We start from the raw sequence: 12,944 nt of genomic DNA on the forward strand, positions 1-12,944 counted from the left end.
TCTTCCTACTCTAGTGACTCCGTGAGACCGTGCCTCACCCAACTTGCATACCACATGAGGCTTTATCAGCAGCTGAACCTTAAGGGAACCAGAAGGTGGCAGCAGGCCTCGGGGTGTCTTGGCCTTTTGCAGAGCTGCCCCAGGCCCTGTACTGGTGGCGAATGTCCTCGGTTCATAGCATGGCCTCTCCCAAGCGCCTCCAGATTTAGCACAGGAAGTGAACAAAAATGAATCGTTTTGTAGCTCCTATCAGGTAGTCCCCAGCCAGTCATAGGCAAGGGATGACCTGGGGCTGCACCGGAGTCCCTCCCGAGAGGATCCAGAACCAACATACTTGGAGGCTGGCTCCAAACAACAGCAGAGCCCTGCCCAATTAGCCCAATAAGCAGCATAAACTAAGGGTGGCCTCAACAGGCACCAGAGCCTGGTGGGGCAAATCTCACTTTGTGGGGTAAGCCCCCCACGCAACAGCCTGTAAGCTGTGAATGTGGCCAAACGCCACAGCCAATCAGCCTGAGGGTCAATTCCAACCACTGATGTGCCAATAATAACCAAGGGTCAACTGTAACAAGAGGGCACATGCAAACCACACAAGGGACACTCCTAAAACACCCAGAGCAGGTGACAAGAGAAACTGTGCCAGGGCCCCATAGGGCACCTACTACGTAACACCACCTGGCCAAGACTGAGGGACGTAGCAGATCTACCTAATATGTAGAAACAGAGAGGCAGCCAAAATGAGGAAACAAAGAAAGGCATCCCAAATGAAAGAACAGGAGAAAACTCCAGAAAAAGAACTAAACAAAATGGAGGCAAGCAACCTACCAGATAAAGAGTTCAAAACAATGGTTATAGGGATGCTCAATGACATCAGGGAGAACTTCAACAAAGAGTTAGAAAGCAGAAAAAAAGGACATAGAAACTATAAAAAAAAAACCACTCAGAAGTGAACAATACAATAACTGAAATGTAGAATACACTTGAAGAAATCACCTCATCTACTAACAATTGTTACCCCAATAAACTTTAATTAAAAAATTAACACTAAATTATATAGTATGCAATGTTATAAAATCTGACATTGCCTGGCTATTTAAAACTATATTATAGAGTCCAAAAGAGTCCCTCATCTCAGGTTTTACTTGATAATTGACTCTCCCCTGTAATATTTCACAAATAAAGCCACATTTGCACAACAATTTCAGCACGGAAGAGAATTCTTTATTTTGTCTCAATATTAGGGTAAAATTTATCTAACTAGTTAGTTAATTTTGGTTCCTTGGAAATACAGTCTCTTATTTCCATTTGGAGTGTGATGGTTGATGGTAAATGACAAGAAAGAGATGCCAGCATAATTGACTATTTGGTTTCACAGATATTTTCTTGGAATTAAACTTTTTCTTCATAAATCCATAGAAATAAAATGAATATTAAAAAGTAGTTATTTATGATAGTTTCCACATTTGAAAGATTTTCATTTCTGTTATTGGTCATCTGTATTTTGTTTTAAACGGTAGGGCCATTAAATGAAATTAAACATCAGAAGTTTTCAAAATGCTAACATATTTTAATTGATAAGATGATCAATGTCCTGGATTTTCTGATGATATAAACAGGAAGTTACAGAATATATATAAAGGGAATCTCAGAACAATGCCATCCAACTTCATTACCATTTGTTCTTCATCCTTTGCAAAGGTAAGGATTTTATAACCAGTTGTTTTGCTGAAAGTTACGTTCCCACTAGTATCAAAACATACCAAAGTTAATCTGAATGCAATATTTCTTCGAGGTTGTGAACTGTCACATGAATAATTGTAAGTAGTTTGCTTGAAAATTATATAATGGCTGGTGAAGATAACATGTAACGGAAAGCCAAAGTTATAACCTGACCACTTCCATGAGTATTTTCCATTCTCGGCAATCCTTCTACCACACCTCATGCTATATTCTTCAAGTTCTGTTTCATTGATGTCTTGGGGACCAGTTTCCCTGTATTGTTGTGCTCTAAGGAAGGTAAACCATTGTTGTTTATAAACATATGATAACCATTCTGAGGGTATTAGAGTATCTTGCTCAATAACTCTTGTGGAGGCCAGGTCACAGATCATATGCTGAAACCTCAAATTTTTAAATACTGGTTGAAATGTTATGCCTTGTTTGGTTTCAAGGAAGGCAATGTTTCCAGCACCTTCCCTGTGCCTGGAAAACCAGTTGTTTGCATTAATTAAAAGCTGTTCTGTTGAGCCTTTCCAAGCTGGGTTAAGACGAAGGAACATCCACTCTTTAAGTGTGGTGTATACATCCAGTTCCTTTTGCATTACTAATAAATTAGAAGAAGAATGGAGCAGATTCATGAGCTCTACATTGAGTTCTTTATAAAGTTCAACACTTGGATGTGTCATCAAATTGTGGAGAAGCCATTCAAAGCAGCGTGTCTTTACAGAATCTAATCCATACGTTTCTGCTGCTGCATAATAGCCACATACAGTTTTCACATTAATTGCTTTCTTCATGGCCTCATCACACTGCCGAATTAAGTCCTCTACTCGAAGCAGGCATGCTGTTGCCAAAACTCGTGGAACTTGAAGGGGCTCACTTAGGACAAATTCATCTCTGTACAGCGAACCTAATACAAAGTGCAGGGATTCTGCATCTATATTCGGGTCATTAATGTCCAGGTCAATAATATCTTCCTGAGAGTCTTTCCAAGAACCTCTAAACATAGTAGCAAAGTAGTCTGACTGACATAAAAACATTTTGTGTAAACACCATAGTTTCCCCAGAGCACGGATTTTAATGTCACTGGTTTCCGCATTCAAAAATAAAGTTTGGTAAGCAGGCTCAGATGCAATTTTAACTTTTTTACTGTGGCTTGTGCTGACGATTTGTAGATTCTCTTCCTGGTGTAGGGGCGTGCTGCTGTTCACAGACTCTTGGTCCAAGGAGGGCCCGCAGCTCTGCCTGCGTTTTCGGATACCAGATACACAACTGGGGCCTGCCTGGGGTTCTGGCTCACGCGGTTCAGCTATTTCTGATTCTGTGTGTCTCAGAATCCGACTGCCCAAGGCCCCCATAGATGAAGATTCTCAGAGCCCCGAAAGAAGACTGTTTCGGAGACTTTCTTGCCATGGTATTGCAGCGTCCTGGGAAGTCTGCCTAGGCCTAATCTCACTGGAAACCTTTGGCACACTCGAAACGTCATAGACGCTCTGCATTCTTCACAGTGCGGGGCCCCGCCCCCTGTCTCCAGTCTTTCATTGAGCCTGGCCCCATGCTAGGGTCCCCACCTCCAGATTTTCCTTGAGAATGTTCTACAAGGGAAATGACTAAGCCATAGCTTTTTTATTTATTTATTTTTTATTCCACACTGTCTTCTATTTAGGTGAAAGTACAAATATATGTCACACAAAAACTTTGGAATTCATCCTGTCACACTTCTCAATAGAATAAATTATATTCAAGAGAAGTTTATAGGAGAAAAATAATTTTTCCACTGTAATTGTTAATATTTACTCAATATAATTTTTATATGACTCATATAAAAAATGTAAAAAGCATTGCCAAGATTTTTTTAATAGGTTTGGGTGAGGACTCTAAGAATTTGATATTGGTATTTTAAGTTCGTTATTTTTTTTCCTCTTTCATCCTTTATTGGTGTACAATGCTTATCTCTCTTTTTTGTATTTTTATTTTTATTTATTTTTTTATGAGCCATAGCTTTTTGATCAGTGTTAAAGATTGTACACACTCACACTCCTAATGCCAAAGTACGAGAGAACTCAACTGTCAGCAGTATCTAATATAACCATTTACCTACAACTTTCAGCAATTTAAAAAGGTGAACAGTGGTATCCCATTTGAATTGCCTTTGATTACTAGACAGGGGAGAGATTTCAAAAATTTTCTGGTAAGTTACATCTTCATATTCTTTGCTGATTTCTGAAAGGTTTCCTTATATTTTTTCCTTATTGATTGTGAAAGCTTCTTATAAGGTAAAACTAGTTAATACCTATCACATATATTTTCACATGTTTCTTTTAATTATTTTCATTTACCATTTAATTTTTATGGGACTCTTTGCTGTAAAGAAGTTTTCATTATTAAGAAGCCAAATCAGATTTTCCAAATATGGGTTTTGTGCTATATTTCCTTGCCGAACTTCCATGGTATTATTTAATCTTTTTTCACATCTAAATATTAAAGTTTAATGCATTTGTAAATTCTCATACTCATAATTTGACAGAAGCATTATACAAAAGAGTACATACCAAGATGCATAGAGTGAGAAGATGGAAGGAGAAATTCTCTTTTTTTAAAAAAAGTTTATTGGGGTGACAATGGTTAGTAAAATTACATAGATATCAGGTGTACAATTCTGTAATACATCATCTATAAATCCCATTGTGTGTTCACCACCCAGAGTCAGTTCTCCTTCCATCACCATATATTTGATCCCCTTTACCCTCATCTACCACCCCCCCTTACCCTCTGGTAACCACTAAACTATTGTCTGCGTCTATGAGTTTTTGTTTGTTTGTCTTTACCTTTGTTGCTTTTAGTTTTATATCCCACATGAGTGGATATAAGCAACTTTCAAATGTACCATACAGCACTGTTAACTACAGTTGTCATGTTATACATTACATTCCCAGTACTCATAACTGGACGTCAAAAGATACAGACTTCCAGTTATAAGGCAAGCACATTTGATGGGTTTCATTGAAAACATATGAGTGGCTTAAAGCCCAACAGACCTGGAATTGAAAACTAATTCCACCACTACCTTGCAGTGAAGTTGGAGCAAGTCTCTTAAGCTCTCTGGTCCTTGGTTTACTTATCTTGTGAAGAATTAGCTATCTTTAAACTACTACCAGTAGGCAGCAAAATCTCTCCATCCTAATATTATCGCACAGTGTTACAATGTTCCCAAGATCTACAGAACAGTTCAGGAATGAGAGTGGGACCCACTGCTACCCAATGTGCTGGATGGGCGATTTCTCCTGGAGGGGTTGGCCTTAGACAAGTTTCCTTTCCCATAAAAAAGAGACCCAGGAAGAGATGGTCTTTTCTGTCTTTGGACATGTACTTTATCTGGAGGTGAAGACTGCATTGGGGACAGTCATCTGGGGACCAGCCTGAGGAGGAGGCCAACACAAAGGATGGCAGAGCGTGGACACAGAAGAGACCTGGGCTCTTGATACCATCCCTGATGCACTGATAACCACCTTGCCTGGAATTCACCCTACCACTGGAAGCCTTGTTATATGAGATTATAATTTAGTCTGAATCAAGGTACTTGTTGTTTAAAGCCAAAAGCATTTTAACTAACACAATAAACAATGTGGATTTTTCTGAGGGAGGTAGTGTCTGGATCACAGGACAGACAATAGGAATTACATTCTGCCCTTTACAAGCTATGCCATCTTGGACAAAGGATTAATCCTTTCTGTGCCTCAGTTTCCTCATCTGTGAAGTGACAATAACTGTATTTACTTTACAGAGTTGCTCTTGCAAACTTTACATAAGACAATGTATGTCAAATGCAAGCTTTACATAAGATAATGTATGTCAAATGCATTTGAGGAACCCTTAGCTATCTATTACCATTACGAAAGTTTCCTGGGGACAGAGAACAATATAAACTCTGTTATATATTTGTATTCTTTCCTATTTCCTAGTTTTTAATCTGCTACAATGTCACACCCATGCAGCAAACCCTCTCACCTGGCTCTCAGCTGCTCCCTTCTTAAGAATAAGGACATTCCCTTACATAATTACAGTGCAATTATAAAATTCAGAAATTTCCACAGAGTTATATTATCTGATATAAAGACCATGTTCCTATTTTGCCAATTGTCTTAATGCTGTCCTTTGCAGCAACTTTATTTTTCCAATCCAAGACCACACATTGCATTGAGTTATCATGTGTTTTTAGTCACTTTTAATCTGGAACAATTTCTCAGACTTTGGGCCCTTTATTTTATAAAATGTCCAGAAATTTGTTTTTGCCTGATGCTTTCTTATGATTAGATCCAAGTGATGCATTTTTTGGAAGTAACATCACAGAAGTAATGATATATCCTTCTTGGTGCATTTCCCCAGAAGACATGTGATATTAATTTCTTCTTATTGTTCATATTAATTTTGATCATTTGATTAAGGAGTTGTCTGCCATATATCTCCATGTGAAAATCAACATCCCCCACTCTTAATAAGTAATTAATAAGTAACAGGTTGAGAGATATTTCAACACTGAAACAACTTTTGAGTTCCCTGACAACTGTTCTCCAACTTTTATCCAATGGTTTTAGCATCCATTCATGAATCATGTCTGAATTAAGTGTTATTTTGATAGTTGCAAGATGACCACTTTCTAAATCTATCATTATATATTTCTAACCCTATATTATTTTATTGTTTTATATATGTATAATATGTTTATATATTGTCATATGTTTTATTTATATGGATTTATATATTTTAATTTTGTATATATTTATAAAACATATTATATATAAACATATATAACTTTGTATATAACTCTATTGTTTGATATATTGTGTACATATATATATACACACATACATACATATATATAACAAGCATTAGAAAGTCATCATTTTGCAACCATCAAAATATATATTACTATATCTATTTCCATATCTGTACATCTGTATCTACTTTTCTTCATCTCCACTTGCATTTTAGTTATAACCCGTCACTGTCACTCATTTTGATATTCAAATTGTCCCAAGTTTGGTCATTGAGAGCCTCTTTAAAGTGTTCCTGTGTCATTTTGATGTTTTCCTTCAGTTTTGAACACTTCCTAACTTTCTGGCACAATAAACTGTTCCAAGCTCATCTTCCACTTTCTCTCTCAGTCTTGGAATCCGATTTTTCTCCAAGAAGCCTTTGTTATTTTTACTGGAAAAAGGTGTTTAGAAAGGAAGGTGTGGGTGTTATTTGTGATTATTTGTACTAAGGTGGCATTGCTTCTAGACCCTCTTAGTGGACAGAGCTATGAAATACAATTTTTCTGATGACGTTGGAGGAGCTCGTCTTGTTGCAGTCTCATGCATTTCTGTCCTTTCCAGCTGCTCACTGTTCATACGAACTTACACTTAGATGAACTCACCACCTAGTTTTCATGCCTTGCGTTTGCCACTATAGCTCTTTCTAAGTGGAATTACCTTACTTCATGGCCTGCCTGGCAACCTGGCAAACACGTAAGTCTTTTTCAATTCTCAGTTGAAGCATTACCGTCTCTGTGAAGTGGCTTATGATCCCTTCATTGAAACTGAATATTCCCTTCTCTGATCTCCATGTTGTATGTAAAACAGACACATTAGAGCACATAGAAAACTTTATTGCACTTATTCATTTACATGATCATCTTCTCCAGTAAACTGACGGAAGGAATTAAATATCACCATTTTATTAAAGTGAACAGTTAGTAAAGGAAAGAAGACTGGAAACAATAACTGAACAAGTTAATATTTCTGCAGTTGTTTTTACTCTACTTGCCTGCTGGTGCTTGATCTCACCCAACCTACAGAAAGACACACACATATGCACACACACCTTGAGTAGGTCATACTAAAATTTTCCAGGACAGACCCAGCCCCCAAAACTTTTCTCCAAGTACTGGGCCACAGCCAGGGTCAGGTGATCATTGAAGGGTCCAGCCACCACCTGAATACCTAGAGGAAGTCCTTTGTCATTCAGACCCAGTGGGCACTGGGTCACAGGCAAACCCAGGGCATTGAAGATGCCTGAATGAAACAAACAAGAAAAATGTGAGAAGTCCAGACCTGTTCTTGAAAACTTATTTGTATACTACTACTACTACTAGCTACAAACATATAGTTACAGTTTACCAGCAGCTGAGGACTCATCTAGGGACTTGATGTGTACTAAATATTTGAATTATCACAACACACCCATGAGACAGAAACTATTACTTTTTCCTATTTTACAGATGAAAGAACTGAAGAACAGAGATGTTACATAACATATCCACAATTGCTGGGCTAGTAAAAGCTGAAATCCGGATCTCAATGCAGAAAATGTGAATGCGAGCTAGAGCTGTTTTCCAGTCTGCTACTCCTAACTTGCCTTCTGTAACATTTTCAGAAAAATTAGAGTAAATGTTAATATGGGGTAATATGTTCTTGCATTATGGATTTTTTTCTTTACTTATGAACATTAGTAATATAATTTTGTGCTAGTCTAGATTTGTAAATTGTAATTCTTTACCTTATTCATGTTTTATACCGCTTCACTGCAGTATAATTCACACAAAATAAGATTTCCTGTTTTAAATGTATGAATTAATGATAGTGAATTTACAGAATTCTGCAACCATCCCCACAATCTATGTTTAGAACATTTTCATCACCCCAAGAACTCCATAAATATTTGCAATTATTCTCCATTCCCCTATTTCCCAATCCCTTAGAAAACACTAATTTATTTTTTATCTCCGTGGATTGACTATTCTGGACATTTCCTATAAGTGGAATGCTATGATAGGCAATCTTTTTGTTTCTGGCCATCTTCTTCTTAGCATATTGTTTTCAAGGTTTGTCCAAGTTTTTATTTTTATTTTTTTATTGCCAAATAGTGTGTCTTTTGAATGGATATACAAAATTTGGATTATATATTCACCAGTTAATGAACAGCTGGGTTAACACCTTTTGGCTATTATTAATTATGCTGTGGTAAGCATTCATGTACAAGTCTTTGTATGAACATATTTTTATTTTTCTTGAGTACATATAATACCTAGGAGTGAACTTGCTAGGTCATATGGTAAATTAACATTTAACGTTTTAATGGAAATGCCCAACCATTTTCCAAAAAGGCTGCAACACTTTTGCAACATTTCACCAGCAATGTATGAGGGTTCAAAAGGATAGAAACTATTATTTGATACCCTCTCCACCTCAGCTTCCACAACCCTTATGCCAAGTACTTTACATGTATTATTTAATCTGACAGCAACAGTGCAAGGTATGGATTACCCTAGATGGAATTCCTAGATGCGGAGATAGGTTCAGAAACATTCAACGTCTTGCTCCAGATACACATGTAGAAACTAATAGAACCAAGTATTTGAACTCAAGTAAACCAATCTCCAAATATCAAGTTAAAGTGGACCACAGGTTTCTAGAGTACGAAAGTATATTTGAAAAAGGCTGTCCTACCTTATCTCTAAGAGTAATGTGGTTCTCTGGCAGAGACCCTAGAGAAACCATAGAAACTGAGCGAGTACATTTCCAGGGGCCTTTACACCTCACATAACCATGGTCCAGACACAGTTTCTAAACCAGTTGAAACTTAAACAAATTAATTGGATGGATAATAGAATGAATCAAATTCAGTAGGGAAATAAATGATCATCTTGGAGAATTATATTTGGCACTAGCATCTTTTGGGAAGCCACAAATCCTAGCAAAAAAGCTGACTTGATTTTACCATGCATCAGCATAGTCAAGGCAGCCTTTAGATTCAGTGAGTTCACAATGTGTGACAGAGGACAGTCACTGATCCTCCCTGAAGTTCAATTCTGTAAACGTGAATACTCATACCTACTTGCAGGGTTACTGGGGAGAATGCAGATATTAGCAAATTATCTTCCACATACGGCCACAGCAACTGTTTTCTGGAATTTCCTTTTTAACTGCACATCATTTTTGGACATGCATGTATAAAACTTGTCCAACAGCAAAAGGAACTTATGGTTTTCTTGGGAAACATCTCCATTGCTTTAAGGTTACAGACCTAAAGGAGTACAATTAGGTACCTGTATATGCAAAGTTGAAAGGTCTTGTCAGAGGAACGTGATGCTGGGGAGCCACTGTGGGATGGGAGGGATATAAGAAGACACCATCGTCACCCAGCATCTCCACCAACTCTTTGTGCAGGCTTTCTTCCATCGCCTTAAACCTTTTGTACTTCTCACTGTTATATTTGAGCTTTTCTTCCAACAAAGCCAGGCCTATAGAATGATAACATATAACAAGTTAAGGTCTGAAACTTCATTTTAAATCCTAGTATTCTTTATATTATCTTTTCTTATTCAAGCAGCATATATTCATTCTAGAACATTGAGAAAGTAAGAAAGTGATGAAAAAGAAACCTCATAACCTTGCCACCTATACGTGAGCATTACTGACAACTAATGTGAACTCGTTTCTTTTGATAATGCTGTATATAGAGTTCCTAGCTTCTCCCATAGAATATTATATCATAAGGATTTTTATGATTGTATGATTTTTTTTTTAAATTAGTTTCAGGTGCACAAGACAAAGCAAAACTTAGACGTTTATCATTTATATCCCTCACACTGTGTGAACCCCCCTCCCCCCATCCACTATCCCTCTGTACGTTCCCAAAACCTCTCACCTTCCCCTTATCCCCACCCCCCGCCCCTCTAGCAACCCTCTGTTTTTCCTCCATGTTTCCAAAACTGTCTCTGATTAGTTCATTCACTTATTCTTTTCTTTAGATTCCGCATATAAGTGAGATCATATGGTATTTGTCTTTCTCTTTCTGACTTATTTCACTTAACATAATGTTCTCTAGGTCCATCCATGTTGTTGCAAATGGTAAGATTTCTTTCTTCTTTATGGCTGCGTAATACTCCATTGTATAAATGTACCACAGTTTCTTAATCCAGTCATCTACTGATGGGCATTTCGGTTGTTTCCAGGTCTTGATTGTAGGAATGTACCATACATTTTCTTTAACTAGCCCATGTTTGTTGGGCATATAAACTATTTCCAAAATTTCAATGCTGCAATAAGTATCTTCATACATGTAATTCTTTTTTTAAGTCATGGTGGGAATAGAGTGGCTTTTTAAAAAAAAATTATTAGTTTCAGTTGTACAAAAAAACATAGTGATTCAACATTTATATATCTCACAAAGTGATCATTCCAATAAGTCTATTACCAATCTGACACTGTACACAATTATTTGAATATTATTGACCATGTTCCCTATGCTGTATTTTATGTACCCGTGATTATTTTTAAAATTATAGTTGACATTAAATTTTATTTTAGATTAGTTTCAGGTGTATTGAAAGAAATCCAAAACACTAATTTCAAAAGACATATGCATCCTTATGTTCACTGCAGCACTATTTACAATTGCCAAGATACGGAAACAACCCAATGTTCATCAATAGATGACTGTATAAAGAAATCGTGGTACATATATACAATGAAACATTGCCATAAAAAAGAATGAAATGTTACCATTTGCGACAACATGGATGGATCTAGAGAGTATTATGCTAAGTGAAATAAGTCAGACTGAGAAAGACAAATACTGTATGATCTCACTTATGTGTGGAATCTAAAGACCAAAATAAATGAAAAAACAAAGCAAAAACAGACTCATATATACAGAGAACACACTGATGGTTACTACATGGGAGAAGATTGGGAGGCTGGGTGAAAAAGGTGAAGGAATTAAGAAGTACAAATTGGTAATTACAAAGGAGTTGGGGATGTAAAGTACAGCCTAGGGAATACAGTCAATAATATTGTAAAAGCTATTTATAGTGTCACTTTATGTAATTCTTAGCAAAACTTTATAATATAATTATATTTTTAGAGTACTCTAGCTAATGTATCTCCAAGTTTTAAACTATTTTATGAAAAGATCATGAATTCATACTAATATATACATATTTTGCACATCAGTTAATTATACATCGTGCTTAATCACAAATATTTAGTATTAGATATTAAATATTTATTTTTTAAAAAGTTTACTTATTTAAAAAATAAGTTTATTTATTTATTTATCTATTAGTAGTTTCAGGTGTACAAAAAAATAAGTTTATTGTTCCTATTATGAAAGGAACATATAAGTCTAATAGAAAATAAGAAAAAATTCAAAAGGTTAAAGTAGAATGAACAAGTCACTCCAAAACAGAGGAGTACCCAGGGGAAATAATTGTAAATATGCTAGTACACTTAGTTCATGTACTTTTCTACGCAAATATTATATGTCTTACAGTAGAGCTCACACTGTATGCAAAATTTTCCATTCACTATTTTAGCATACATAGATATACATGCTCTCAACACAGCTTCATAAATTTGGCCTTAATTGCCTGCATACAATATTACCCTATATATGAACCAGAAGTCAATATCTATTCCTCTGCTGCTAAACATTTAGGATGCTTCCAATTTTCTGTTAGTGTAAAATATGCTGTAGTATACATCTCTACGAATACATTTTTAATATAATTTGGAATATTTTTATCTGAAGAGTCTAGCTCCTGGCTAAAATCCCTATGTGTGATTTTTCAGGTGTGACCATCAGCAATTACAAAGGATTATCTGGTAAAACTCCAGCTGGCAACCTGCCTTCCCCAAACCAGACATGGTGTACAGCAAGTACATTACACCTCTATAGGGTGTTGCACTCAAGGACTCAGGCCCCTCTGGCCTGTGAGGTTTTTATTCATATTTGTATTCCTAGCCAAAGCACCTTAATTCCTAGAACTCTTTGTCTGAGGCCTTTGGCAGAGGTCTTCCTTCAGATGTCTGCTGAGGCCTCTTTATGGGGAGAGGTAGAGGAAACTTTGAACATACTTCCCTATTCGGAATCAGTACTCAGGACTTTTCCACTCCTAGTCTCTCTCCCTCATCTTATCATGACCTCAGGGTCCATAAAACTGCTGGAGACTTTTGTTCAGGGCTCCTTAAACACTGAGAAGATCTCCACATCTGTGCTGATCCATTTGACCCTTGACTGGTACAACTTTTCATAGGGGAAAATGGAGAAGGGAGGAGTCAGTGTTTTCTCCAATTTTAGCCTCTTGCTTATACTATCACAGTGACTAAACACTTCACCATTACTTTTACTTTGATGTGTTGCTTTAAGTGGCTCTCTCAACACATGGCAGCTCAGCTAAG

The 12,944-nt window shown here is 36.7% G+C and overlaps 2 protein-coding genes across 3 annotated transcripts in view; both read right to left on the minus strand.

Moving 5' to 3' along the window:
- Nucleotides 1–1,583: 1,583 nt before the first annotated feature.
- LOC109439252 (germ cell-less protein-like 2) lies at nucleotides 1,584–3,077 on the minus strand. The gene has a single exon (XM_019719516.2). It carries the CDS (start codon nucleotides 3,075–3,077, stop codon nucleotides 1,584–1,586), a length of 1,494 nt encoding a protein of 497 aa, XP_019575075.2.
- Nucleotides 3,078–7,348: 4,271 nt separating this feature from the next.
- Nucleotides 7,349–12,944, minus strand: part of FAAH2 (fatty acid amide hydrolase 2) — an 84,743-nt gene continuing 79,147 nt past the window's right edge. For both annotated transcript variants that reach the window (XM_019719518.2, XM_074323639.1), the window contains exons 10-11: nucleotides 9,809–10,003; nucleotides 7,349–7,775 (exon numbers count right to left, since the gene is read on the minus strand). In XM_019719518.2, coding sequence (XP_019575077.1) covers nucleotides 7,600–7,775; nucleotides 9,809–10,003 — 371 coding nt within the window. In that variant the 3' untranslated portion in view covers nucleotides 7,349–7,599. The remainder of the gene's footprint in view (nucleotides 7,776–9,808; nucleotides 10,004–12,944) is intronic.

This window comes from Rhinolophus sinicus, chromosome X, assembly GCF_036562045.2.
Source record: "Rhinolophus sinicus isolate RSC01 chromosome X, ASM3656204v1, whole genome shotgun sequence".
NCBI lineage: Eukaryota > Metazoa > Chordata > Mammalia > Chiroptera > Rhinolophidae > Rhinolophus > Rhinolophus sinicus.

What these genes read in the sequence shown, in the direction of transcription:
- LOC109439252 (XM_019719516.2), bottom strand. Translation starts at nt 3,077, where the DNA reads ATGGGGGCCTTGGGCAGTCGGATTCTGAGACACACAGAATCAGAAATA.